Below are 12,219 nucleotides of genomic sequence, written 5' to 3'. Positions count from 1 at the left end.
ATAGTGATAGTGGCTGGGCATCAAAGATGATGTGCATTGACCTAAAATGTATTTATTGACTTATTGGTGCTGGCGTCATGGAACTATTCTCCTCACCTATCTGTTTCCTGTCATACCAGCCCCCGTGGTCCATCCACTGGCGAAGCAGCTCAATAGGGGGCTGGGCCCCGTATTCCTCTAACATGGGCATGTTCAGGTCATCAATGAACAAGATAAAATACTTCCCCAAGGGAGGCCCAAACACACCCTTACGCCTGACAGACAAAGAGAGACAGACACACACACACACATTCCTCCTGGGTAAGTGGTCATAAAAGGAGTTTCACTGATTCTAGACATGACACCGAGGATCATGTTTGACACAAATATTGACACAGAGACAGATGATGAGCTACCTCTTGTCCAGCTTGCTATCAATGTAATCCTGAGTCTGGTTGGCGGAGGTACGGGCAGAGAACATGAGGAAATGTGTGATGTACTCAGCGGGCATGTTCTTCAGCAACTTATCAGACATGGTGAGGGTCTTCCCTGTGCCAGTCGGCCCAATGCACAGCACCTGGTCAACACAGAGCCACTGGCTTAGACCAAAATTCTACTCACACAACCTTTCAACATGTATAGTGCAGAGTTCAATATGAGGGATAGAGATCTGGTGATAGGACACTTACAGGCTTCTTATTGGACAGCAACATGTCCATCAGGAAGGACATGCGCACAGTGTCCGGCGTGGAAACAATGATGTCAGAGTAGCTGGTCTCTGGGGTGATGACCACGTCCTGAGCAGATTCCATCCAACTGACCCAGTGCACCTACAAAATACCATTTAGTAACTGTAAATTATCTTTTATTCTTTGGTCAGGTGATATGGGACATTTTTGCTTAGATATTCAATCTCTGAGGTATTTCCTGGATATCTGGAAAGTGCTCACATCCCCATTCTTTCCTCTCTCCTCTTCCTCTTCTTCCCCCAGGTAACCGATTCCTGCATCATCAAGGCGGTAGTCATATACTAGGCCCTCCTCAGGAAAACACAAATGAACCTGCAGGACAAAAAAAAACAGACACAAAAACAGACATATTAAATGACATTTTGTGCTTTCATAAAGACACACCTTTAAGTTGACAGCCTAATTCTAGGTTCTCACCTTCTCCTCTGCCATCTTGCCCCTGAGCCAGGCACTGAAGCGCTGGCAGCTGGGGGCGTCCCCCGTAGCGCCCACACTCCACACCAGAGAGAAGATGAACCAGGGCTCAATCACCTCCTTCAGACGGGCTAGCTTCTCCTGGGGGGGTGGCCTCTCTCCCTGCACAAATACATACAGACACACAGAAATGCAATATGTTTGTGTGTCTGCACTGTATGAGTGTACGTGGTGTAGTGTGGTGTGGTGTGTGTGTGCTTCAGTGAATGAAAGTCTAGTGTTTTCCTCTCTCTCTCTCTCTCTCTCTCTCTCTCTCTCTCTCCTGTGTTTGTGGCCCACTGACCTCCCTAGGAATGAAGGGCTGGAAGAAGCAGTCCAGCAGTTTCAACAGACTGCAGGTGAGGTTGCTGTCCATGGAGGAGATCACCTCTTTCACTGACTTCCGCACAAATGTGATGGAATCCTTTAGAGAGATGCAAACACACAAGACTATATCTGGACACTATCCTCTACCTCAAAACAACAAGGCCCCCCTCTCTCTCTCTCTTTCTCTCTCTCTATTTGTTTGTTACCTGGAGGAACCTGATAAAGAGGGTGTTGAGCTGGTCTGTGTAGGGCCTCAGAGGGCCAGGGATCCTCTTTAGCCAGCAGTCAGTGAAGGGTGTGAGGCCCAGGATGCTGGGCTCCAGGTACACCATCCCACAGCGAGACACTGTGGCTGGGGACGCCACCGCCAGGTCCTGCACCTCAAACATCATGGTCATCACCTGGAGGGAAATACACACAGGCATACACACATACACACACACAAACATACAAGTACACATACAAACAATTAGCACTTATAGGACATAAAACAAAAACATATCAAGAATGTTAACCAGAGACATTTTAAAAGACAACATTTTAAGAGAAGCGTACTGTATCTGGTGGTGAATTGGTTATTGTAAAAGTGAAAGACAGCAGAGAAGAGAGAGGAAAGACTTTCTCACGTCTGAGAGTTTGATGATTTCTCCAGAGCTCAGGCAGAGTTTTTTGTTGTCGTCCAGCACGGTGTTCATGTTCTCAATCCACACGGCATCCACGGGCCCGTCAAACATGTACCACTTTCTCTCCTCATCCATGCAGCATGCCCCACCGCGGATCAGAGATGACAGGATGCCATCTGTCCTGAAGGTAGCCACAGGGAGGGAGATGAGACCTGAGTGTGGGTGTGTACTGTATGTGTGTGTGTGTGTGTGTGTGTGTGTGTGTGTGTGTGTGTGTGTGTGTGTGTGTGCGCGTGAATGTGTTTGTAACATCATTTGTACACGAATCTATCTGTGTTTTCAGTGTATCAAGTCAACTTGTATTCACCACTCATGTGTCAGCATGTCAAACTCCCCGTAGAGCTGTCCCATGGTGATGGACTTGGGGTTGAGGACATATGTATGCACCACCTCATACACACCACCACTCACTGAGGGCTGGCCCTGTAGAGCCGACATAGCCGCTCCTAGGATCTCATAGCACTGACACACACACCATACCACCATCAAACACATGGCACTTATACATAAGACCAACGTGACATCTTTAGAAACTCAGACACACAGGCACATGGATCATGTGCTGGTGGACAAAATCCAAACCTTGGTTTTGCCAGAGCCGGAAGGTCCCACCAACATCAGGCCATGTCTTACAACAGTGGTCTCATACAGCTGAATACACTTGGTGATGTATGCTACATTATCACAAGGGAAAGAGAAGGCATCAATACAACATTTTGACACATGTTGAATGGGTGTTCAGCACATATACTGTACATCTGTGCATTCATACGAACCATCCACATCCTTGAGATGCTTCTTGGCACAGACGTTACGGATTGACTCCTCCAGGGTGCCGTAGTCAATGGGCTCCTCCTTGATCTTGGGGAAGAGATCGGACACGATGCCATTAAAAAGTTTGAGGTCGTCTTGGAGGAATTTGGGAACGTTGACATCTCGTATAGCCCGTAGACAGATCAGCTCCTGGTAGTTAGAGGAAGGAAATCAGATAAATTGGACATGTTTACTGATGTCAAAATACATAGGCTAGTCTCACTTTTTGGTGTGACAATGTTTGATAGCATAAACACACACAATCTAACCTCATTCATATCAGGATTCTCTCTCTTCAGGTTTCCAGCAGCAGAGATCACAGTCTTCACAGCTCTCATACCAAAGTCATAATGATCCTGCAGATATACAGGAGCAAAGTGTCAACATTTCATACAGAATTACAATAGTGTAGAACAGGACACTCATGAAACATAGGAAAATCTGAGGGCATGCTGTCTGTGGCAAATAGGGCCCCACCTGGGAGCTGAGCTGCTCTGAAGACAGTTTGAAAGTGGTGGTGATCTTCTTGGAGAGGACTTTGGCATCGCTGAAGCCAAATGAGTAGAGGGAGATCTCTGCGATCATGGCGTAGTCAGGGACCATCATAGCTACAGGGCGGAACAGGGCCTGGGGGACAGAGAGGAACACCTCAGTCCATTCTCTCATGCCAAACAGAGGGGATGTGAATAGTTCAAATACTATCAAAAGCATGTACAGTACCTTCAGGTTGTCTGGTAGTTCAGTGCGGCCAGCATAACCGGGGTTCATGGTGATGAACACAGCACAAGAGGGAACCAGAGGGATTTCTGCCCCCTCAAACACAAAACGCTCCACCTGACCACACACACACACACACACACACACACACACACACACACACACACACACACACACAATAGGCTAAAACAGCAGCAGAAGAGATACACACAGAATGATCTACTTCAGAAAATGCCCATGTGTATGCAGTATAATAATAGCTCACCCTCTGCTGCTGGGCCTTCTGAATAGTGGTGATCTGTTGCGCCACCACAGACAGCACCTCCACGTCAATACGATTAAACTCATCAAAGCATGCCCAAGCTCCAGAGCTGTAGGAGGGGGAGTCACATCATAGTCAGCATAACCCCAACAATCTGAGGTCAGTCAGAAAGATTTGGCCCAAGAACATGATATTTGCAGTTTTCTAGCATATATAGAAATTTGAATAGAACACGGATATATATTTTTTTTTCATGTGACTTTAGGCTCACCTGGCCAGCCCCTTGAGGAACTTGCCCATGGCGATAAAGTCCAGCTGGTCAGAGCAGTTGAATACGACAGTCTGGATGGCCAGAGCCTTCCCCAGGTCTTTAGTAGTCTCAGTCTTCCCTGTACCTGCTGGACCTGCTGGAGCCCCCCCAAACTTCAGGTGCAGCGCCCCTGTGAGGGTCAGGTAGCACCTGAGAGAGGGAAGGAGTGACATGTACATACAAAGAGGTAGTAAAGCATGAAACTGCAAATGAATTTAGGCTAAGATGGGAAACCTTCGGACACTTTCTTGACATCGTAAAGGGATTCACCCACACACAGAAAAAAAACAATACTTACCTGTCTGTGAGTGGGGTGATGACCAGGCGTCCTGAGTTCCCCAGGTACTCGTATCCATAAAGGAACTCTGCATTCACTGCTCGAATGTACAGGTCATCTCTGGCCCAGTAATATCTACAAACAAATAATTTTTTTGCATGTTATCTATGTACAATTGTTCACAATTCTGCCTTTCCATGAACAAATAGAGCCCATTGTATGAGCAGCAAGGACCATATACTGTGTCAAGTAGGGGGGAGGGCAGCAAGTTAAACCTGAGTTGGCTGATCCACTCAAAGTCGTTAACACTGGAGATCCCTTCCTCTACCAGCTTTGCTACCACGTCCTTGGCATGGACCTCTATGACGATGAGGGCAGAGAGCACGGCCCTCTGCATCTTAGACAGACGCCCTCTCACCAGCTGCACCAGGTCTCCAATCTACACCCAGGATAAGATGAGGACACTTTCAGTTGTAGACTCTCATTTACATATTTTTTTTTTACAATTTACTGGACTGTAACAGACAATGATGTTGGAGGCATATCTGTGAGTCACTATTGTTATTTCCTTGTTTATGGGGAGTCCTATCTGGCCTAGACAAGCCTTAGGGAAACTATTCCCACACCTGTGTCTGTAGCTGGGGGTAGAGGCGGTCAGCCAGGTCTCCCTGCTCCAGTGACTCAGACACCTCAGTAGTCCAGAAGGTCTGACAGCCGGCGATCACCACCTGCCCCGGCCAGGATAACACCCACTCTTTACGTGGTATCTGGGGGGAGGCCAGGGACACAGACATCACAGTTGTCACAACTGGCTTTGCAACACTGGGCAAAGAGATACTATATCAAATCTGACCGACTGTTGATTAGTATGTGTATGGGGCTGACCTGTGGGTAGACCTGTAGGGAGCGGTTGATGTTGTCCCTCAGACTGGCCTTCATAGACAACTCCACCTCCCGCAGCCAGTTTTCCACATTCCCAGAGGGCCACACTGGCAGGCACAGCTTCACTTCCTCCCCCTCACCAGAGTACATATGAGTGATCTGCAGGTCCGACTGGAACTGAAGCTGCAGGACACAGAAGAGAAGGGATTTAGAATGCTATGCAGTTATGTTTCCAAAAGTGTTAAGGGGAGCAGGGAGTAAAAGAAAGATGGCTAACCCGGGCAACGTTTTCAAAGCACTTGCGCAGGTGGGGCTGTACTGCAGTAGGATCTTTGGTCTGGGACAGAATCTCCAGCAGCTCATCATCTGACAGGAAATAGAATCTGCAAACACAATCAAAGAACCAATCACACAATCAGTTTTTAATGTGATATGAGAATGAAGTGAAACATACAGTATAGTTGCATGGATGTTATATATCATATTACAAATGAAAGTGTGGCCATGGTGGCAGCATACCTGGGGAAGGAACCACGTTTGGTCTCCAGGTATTCACTCAGACCCTTCTGAACCAGTTCTAACAGTTTATTACAGTCTCTCAGACTTTCCAACAGACGGGGGTCTGGACACAGGTCAATCACCTACAGGCACAAACAAAAATGCAATACACAGATAAACACACAGCAAGACATGACAATACATTCAGACAAACATACACATCAATGCACAATACCACATAGTGGCTATATCAACGCCAAAACCAAAATAAATCAATCTAAGCCTTATTCTGTGTATTGCCATTTTATTGTGATATGAAATATCCTCACCTGTTTGTTATCATTAGCGCTCTTCATGACCTTCCTCCAGGTGCGCTCCATGGTCTGGTACCTCTTGCCCTCGACAGGCAGCTGGCGGTTGATGTCGTCAGAGCTGAAGATTGGCTCCAGGTAGAGCCAGGAGCGCTGACATGTCAGCCACTCTTCTAGCACATCCTACCAATACCACCAGAGGGCAGTATAGCAACATAAATAACATGGCAATAATAAGGATCTTGTTACTCTGAGGAAAATCCAAAATCAATGATAATAATAATAATAATATCTTGTTAAATGGGGAGACACTTAAAAATAATCTAAGGAAGAAAGGTCTTAGGACCTGAGGCACTATGCATGAAACTTCAGTCTATGTTTACCTCAATGCTGACTCCTCATTGGACTAGTGTTTCTTTCTCCTGTACCTGAGTCATCCTGAGCTTGCTCTCCCAGGTGCTGATGCGGTCCTCGAAGGGCTTCTTGTAGGGGGAGAAGGACATGCTCTGGGTCATGACGATGTGGTCGTCCAGCAGTTGGGAGGCCTCGTCTGGACTCTTCAGGATGTACGTGCCTGTCTCCTTATAGGGCAGCACCTCGAAGGCCACTGTCGACCACTCATGCTCCATCTTATTCAGAGCCTGCATAGAGAACACACATATAGTATGTTGATTAGCACTAGTGGCATCCAGCTACATAGATCTTCCCTAAGCTGTCATTGAGTTGTCTCCATGACCTGCCACCTAGTGTGACTTATTTCATACAAAGTGGATATCCTGGAGTCAAAAAAAGCCCTCAGAAATAAAGATATACACAAAAAATACACACACAAATACAGACTTTCTGTACAATGACGCAATACAGTACCTGCTCGATGGCATATTCCTTTCCTGCCACTTCAGCCACACGGGCGATCTCGTCCACGTGGTCCTGCAGGCCCAGTTCAAGGCAGCGGGAGAAGGTCAGGTTGGCCTTGGGCTTCACGTTCATGTGGATGCGATCGGACAGCAGCTGCCAGTGGCGAGTCCGCATCCCAGGGTTCCTCAAGCCCTGGATCAGAGGGATGTACGGACGGAAGTCTTCAATCTTCCCTCGGATGTCTGATGCCACCTCCTGGCAGTCTGGTAGGTTGATATAGGGGAGAGAGAAACACCGAGAAAAACAATGTAAAACTATTCAAATCCATTCTTAACCATCTAAAAATCATAATTGAAATTCTCCCTGCTGGGTCAAACATGTCAGGGGTGTGTACTTCAGTATCACTCACCTGGGATGTCCTTGAACTGTTTAACACACTTGTGCATGGTCTTGAAAGCGTCAGTGACATTACGCTCCAGCTGCTCGGGGTCGATGCTGGACAGCGGGTCGTTGAGCCAGCTCTCTTGCCAGCGTAGCCATTCTGATGTGGTGGTCCACAGGTCTTTGAAGGGCTGGAAGTCCCTGGTCAGCTTCTGCAGACGGTCGTACTACAACAAACATACACAAGGCCACACTGTCAGTGTGAGAAAATACAGTTTTGTTTTTGGGACAGAAAAGCTTCAGTTTCTGTAAACATTTTATAAACTGAGAATGGACAGTATATAAAACATATAGGATTCCTACAGGTGCAAGCTTTGCATGGAACCTGCAGATTATAGTGGGTGTTTTACTGGGTGTTATGGGTAACAGTAGTGCCAGACTTACGTTGGTGACAGGGATGCCAAACAGACGCTCGCGGTTGTTGTACGTCTGAGCCATGGTCTGGGACTCCTTCAGCTGCTTGCCCACACGCCGTACCTCGTTGGCCACCTCATGAGCTCTGCTCACGTCCGTGTGGCCAGAGAAGCCAGCAACCGCCATCTTGTAACAATATACCCAGAGTGGTCAGCAACAGCATAAGGGAGATGTGAAAAAGAATACTGGCTCCTCTAAGGTTAGCATGTCCAAAAGCAGGCTTTCATCTTACAAAACAGAATGCCAACATGTCTTTATAGGTGCTAGCACAGGAACATCACAAAGAGTGTAATCATATGTGGAGTACAGTGCTCTTTCTTTTAAATGAACAAGTATATTCAGGAGCACAGCAGACCTGCAGAGAGTCCAGGCGCTCCTGGAAGTTGTTCTGGTCAGCCAGCTGAATCTTGTTGAAGCGTTCTTCATCCTCCACATGCTGCGTCGACACCGTCTCCATCTGGGCCACAATCTTATGCGGCCACGCCATGGCTGTCCACCTACACAGAGAAAGATACAGAGAGATAATCTCTCACTAGTCATTAAGCATTCAGTCTGAGCCACCATTTATTCAGCCCCAACTCTCCTTCTACATGGCCCATCACTCTCACTCCCATACAAAATGTCTGACAGTGTATAGTGATGGTAAGCCTTACTTTCCATTGAAGTCCTCATTTGACAGGCTGTAGAAGAACTCGTCGATTAGCTCATAGTCTGACATGGCTTTAGACAGAAGTTCCTGAGGAAAGTGAGATTGATAAATGAGATCTACTTTTAGATGAAGAGGGTGGCCTATATAGTAAAGCTCAACAATGGCTGTGTGTTCTGTAGATGGGTTGAATTGTGTGCATTAATATCTATCAATATAAAACACATATGAGGTTTTTGATTGATCTACACCTCATGGGCCTTGAGCTGGTCTGGGATCTGCTTCATCCATTCACGCTGCTCTGTCAGCTCCTCAATGCTGTTGGGTTTCTCATACAGCTTCCTGCTTATGGCCTTACACTCTTCACATGCCTGAAATAAATACACACAAGTAAATTCACTAGTACTTCTGTTCTGTTTCTCTCAAACTCCTCTCCCATACAAGCTTATGACTTACCTCTTCCACTTGCTTGCGCAGCTTGAAGGCGAGCCTGTCCAGCACAGCGTTGGCCAGGGCTCTGCGTTTCTTGGATAGGCTTTGGCGTACACTCTCCACACTAACAGTGAAGGGCCCGATGATGATGTAGGCGGGAAGGGAGTGGTCCAGACGCTCCTTCTCCTTCAGGTGCTGCACCACCTCCTTCTTCACCTCCTGGGGAGTCTGCTCCTCCTGACTGTGTGCTCTGTGACACACACACACACACACACACACACACACACACATTGACATGCACTGCATCAGCCTTCTGAGCTAAAGCCTATTGTTGGTGTTAGCACTGAGAGTTATTGTAGAAGTCATCACGCCCCGCAAGGTTACTATAATAACCCTCTTGGGCTTATGGAGGTGACAGACAGTGAGGTAAAAATAAGAGCCTGTCTCACAAATACAAGTTGAGCTTACTTGAGGAAGGTGTCGATATCTGAGTTGTGCAGTTCCAGGTGTTTCTCATATTTGCAGGCGTAAGCCCTGAGGGGTATAGCTGCCTGGCGCAGGGCCACACGGATCCTCTCTCTCAGCTCTGCCACCGCAGGCTCCCACAGACCCACCGACTCCAGCAGGGGAGTGCCACTGATGAACATCTTTTGCATAACAAACTACGAGAGACAGAGGCAGAGTTATCATCATCATCATCATCATCATCATCACTACACTAGAGAAGAGCATTACTAATCAACACAAACTTAAAAGCCTTTGAGTTTGTTCATGTGTCTGCTTTAAGGCATCCTGGTGCAGGATATCTTGCCTTGTCCAGTTGAGGCACATTGTGTGTGGACAGGATGCCCTTATCAAACAGGGTCATGACGGAGGTCTCAAAGTTCTCCAGTGGAGTGCTGTAGTGGACACCAGTCTGGTCCAGAACCAGATCCACCAGGAACAGTGGGTTCCTCTTGGGCCTAGACATAGAGTAGCTTAATTATCAATACATAGGCACAGTATGAAACATTTTTTCCCTAATATCAACTATTAGTGAGAGTGAGGGCAATATCTAAAGGAATGAGAGAGAGAGAGAGAGAGAGAGAGAGAGAGAGAGAGAGAGAGAGAGAGAGAGAGAGAGAGTTGGATATGATAGATGTAGGGGCTGTAGATCGAGAGACAGGTGATATCTAACTTGTAGGGGCTGTTGATAAGGTCGGAGCCCCAGACAAGGTCCAGTGGGCAGGGGAGGATACTGTGGCAGGCGTCCAGCAACAACTGAGCAAGGCTGACCAGGGAGTCCTGCACCAAGAAGCGCAGGGAATCCTGCAGGCTGTAGCGCACCAGAGCCATGAGACTGCACAGCTTGGACATCCTGTACACCTCCCAGCGCGACTCTGTCAGGCTGAACCAACCAGGGCCCACATCCCTCAGGCTGGAGCGGATGCCATTACACAAAGTGGTCACCCACGAGTCCCGCAGGAACAATTGCACCTGGGAGGGGGCGTGGGAAAGGTTAGGTTAGGGGTGTATGGTTGACAATTTGTGGAATGTGGAATACCGATCTGGTATCATGGGTTAATACCTGTGCATGTGTCTGGGATTGGGTCAGCTCAAATTCTTCTAGGCGCAGTGATTTGGTGAAGGTGACATGGAACAGACTCATGGATGCCACTCTGTTGCACTCAGCCCGCACTTTGGACAAGGCAGAGACCACCTCAGGCTTTGTCAGTAGGGAGTTGAAGGCAAAAGCAGCGCGGTTCTTCTCAAAGGGGTAGGCGGGAACAGACACAAAGCCTGTGGGACGCACACAGAGTACAGTGTGTAAGAGGTGTCAACACAGGACAGACTTTAAAAACAGTTTCAACACACACACACACACACACACACACACACACACACACACACACACACACACACACACACACACATACACACACACACACACACACACACAGTGACTTAACCTTTCTGGGGCACATGCTCAGGTTCTTTCTGAGGTAGGGTTATGTGGGAGAACTCCTCTGGGTTGGCCATCACCACTCTGTCAAAGCTGATCCGGTTCATGGTGCGATCATAGTCCAAATTGATCTCCCTTTCCAGCTGGACGATACACTCCTGTAGCCTGCAACACACAGAATATTCTAAGGGTCAGAAATAGCAGCAGTGGAAGTAACATACTCTATACAGATAAAATGGTACAGAGAAAAGGTATAGTAATGACAATAGGCTGTCACTCACAGTTTGAGTCTGAGGCCAGGTGTGGAGAGAGCATGCTCTTTGACACGGGCAAGGCTCTGGGTGTTCAGAGACGGGGTGCCGCTCCACACAGGCATACAGTCCACAGACAGGTGGTAGAGTAGCAGGGCCTCTGTGTTCTCCCTCCAGTGATGGGCAAACTGCACCCGCTGGGCAAACAGAGAAGGGCTTTCTGCACTAAACAGCAGCCTGATCCTGGGGACCCAGTACTGAGTGGCCGACAGCAGGTGCACACCTATACAGAGACAGCAGGGTGATTACAGTACAGGTTAGAAATCAATCAATAACAATCTGTACACACACTGGGAATGAAAAATAAACCAGTATTTGACACAATAGGTTTACCTTTTGTTCTCTGTCCTCCATTCAGGACAGGTTTCCCCTTGTTGTCTCTCACTCTGCCATTCCTGTCAGCCTTCTGGACCAGGTAAAGACTTTTCTCCTGGTTGTAGTCAAGAACCCCAACAAACTGCCAGCTGTACTCTAAGGTGGGGCACTTCGGGTCCTCTAAAGGTAGAGAAAGAGGATAAGTCAGAGGAAATTATAATCAATTCATATTTTCTGTTCTAGATACAACAAAAATGTGTACCGGGTGGTATTTTGTCAGTGTTGGGCAGCAAGGCTTTGGCAGGTATGGGTTTACGATCTGTTGAACCTCCCTCATAGCCCAGGGCAAGCCAGTCTTGAGGGGTGCGACAATCAAACTCCTCATTGTCAAACACCTGGGAGAGAAACCCAAGAAAGATTAAAGTGTAAGACTATTACATATTATACAAATCACTCTCAACTGATGGATCAAACAAGGAAGAAGACCTATCCAAATGAATTACATTGACTTGTCACTTAACCTAACGACAAACCATATGTTATGTATTCAAAGGCATCTCCATACACAAGGCTACATTGTGCTGCTCAAGGGACATCTA

General features: G+C 47.4%; 1 protein-coding gene across 1 annotated transcript in view; it reads right to left on the bottom strand.

Annotated features, from left to right (window-relative positions):
* The window catches only part of dnah1 (dynein, axonemal, heavy chain 1), a gene marked incomplete at both ends in the record, with an annotated part of 29,323 nt that overhangs the window by 14,372 nt on the left and 2,732 nt on the right, over positions 1-12,219 (bottom strand). Inside the window, 39 exons of the mRNA XM_083667619.1 lie at positions 97-254; positions 396-556; positions 669-809; positions 939-1,040; positions 1,146-1,304; positions 1,486-1,605; positions 1,715-1,909; positions 2,135-2,312; positions 2,499-2,653; positions 2,774-2,865; positions 2,968-3,154; positions 3,274-3,360; positions 3,482-3,631; positions 3,725-3,838; positions 3,987-4,092; positions 4,255-4,443; positions 4,592-4,705; positions 4,846-5,009; positions 5,197-5,337; positions 5,456-5,635; positions 5,730-5,835; positions 5,972-6,093; positions 6,280-6,444; positions 6,690-6,902; positions 7,129-7,382; positions 7,529-7,727; positions 7,945-8,100; positions 8,330-8,471; positions 8,628-8,710; positions 8,872-8,991; positions 9,077-9,302; positions 9,521-9,714; positions 9,864-10,014; positions 10,230-10,528; positions 10,620-10,831; positions 11,002-11,159; positions 11,276-11,528; positions 11,639-11,800; positions 11,883-12,015. Of these exons, the coding sequence (XP_083523745.1) occupies positions 97-254; positions 396-556; positions 669-809; positions 939-1,040; positions 1,146-1,304; positions 1,486-1,605; positions 1,715-1,909; positions 2,135-2,312; positions 2,499-2,653; positions 2,774-2,865; positions 2,968-3,154; positions 3,274-3,360; positions 3,482-3,631; positions 3,725-3,838; positions 3,987-4,092; positions 4,255-4,443; positions 4,592-4,705; positions 4,846-5,009; positions 5,197-5,337; positions 5,456-5,635; positions 5,730-5,835; positions 5,972-6,093; positions 6,280-6,444; positions 6,690-6,902; positions 7,129-7,382; positions 7,529-7,727; positions 7,945-8,100; positions 8,330-8,471; positions 8,628-8,710; positions 8,872-8,991; positions 9,077-9,302; positions 9,521-9,714; positions 9,864-10,014; positions 10,230-10,528; positions 10,620-10,831; positions 11,002-11,159; positions 11,276-11,528; positions 11,639-11,800; positions 11,883-12,015 (6,241 nt within the window). The remainder of the gene's footprint in view (positions 1-96; positions 255-395; positions 557-668; positions 810-938; positions 1,041-1,145; positions 1,305-1,485; positions 1,606-1,714; positions 1,910-2,134; positions 2,313-2,498; positions 2,654-2,773; positions 2,866-2,967; positions 3,155-3,273; positions 3,361-3,481; positions 3,632-3,724; positions 3,839-3,986; positions 4,093-4,254; positions 4,444-4,591; positions 4,706-4,845; positions 5,010-5,196; positions 5,338-5,455; positions 5,636-5,729; positions 5,836-5,971; positions 6,094-6,279; positions 6,445-6,689; positions 6,903-7,128; positions 7,383-7,528; positions 7,728-7,944; positions 8,101-8,329; positions 8,472-8,627; positions 8,711-8,871; positions 8,992-9,076; positions 9,303-9,520; positions 9,715-9,863; positions 10,015-10,229; positions 10,529-10,619; positions 10,832-11,001; positions 11,160-11,275; positions 11,529-11,638; positions 11,801-11,882; positions 12,016-12,219) is intronic.

Source organism: Argentina silus, assembly GCF_951799395.1.
Source record: "Argentina silus genome assembly, chromosome: 4".
NCBI lineage: Eukaryota > Metazoa > Chordata > Actinopteri > Argentiniformes > Argentinidae > Argentina > Argentina silus.
The sequence above is the reverse complement of the archived record's forward strand: the minus strand, read 5'-3'. Positions and strand labels throughout refer to the sequence as shown.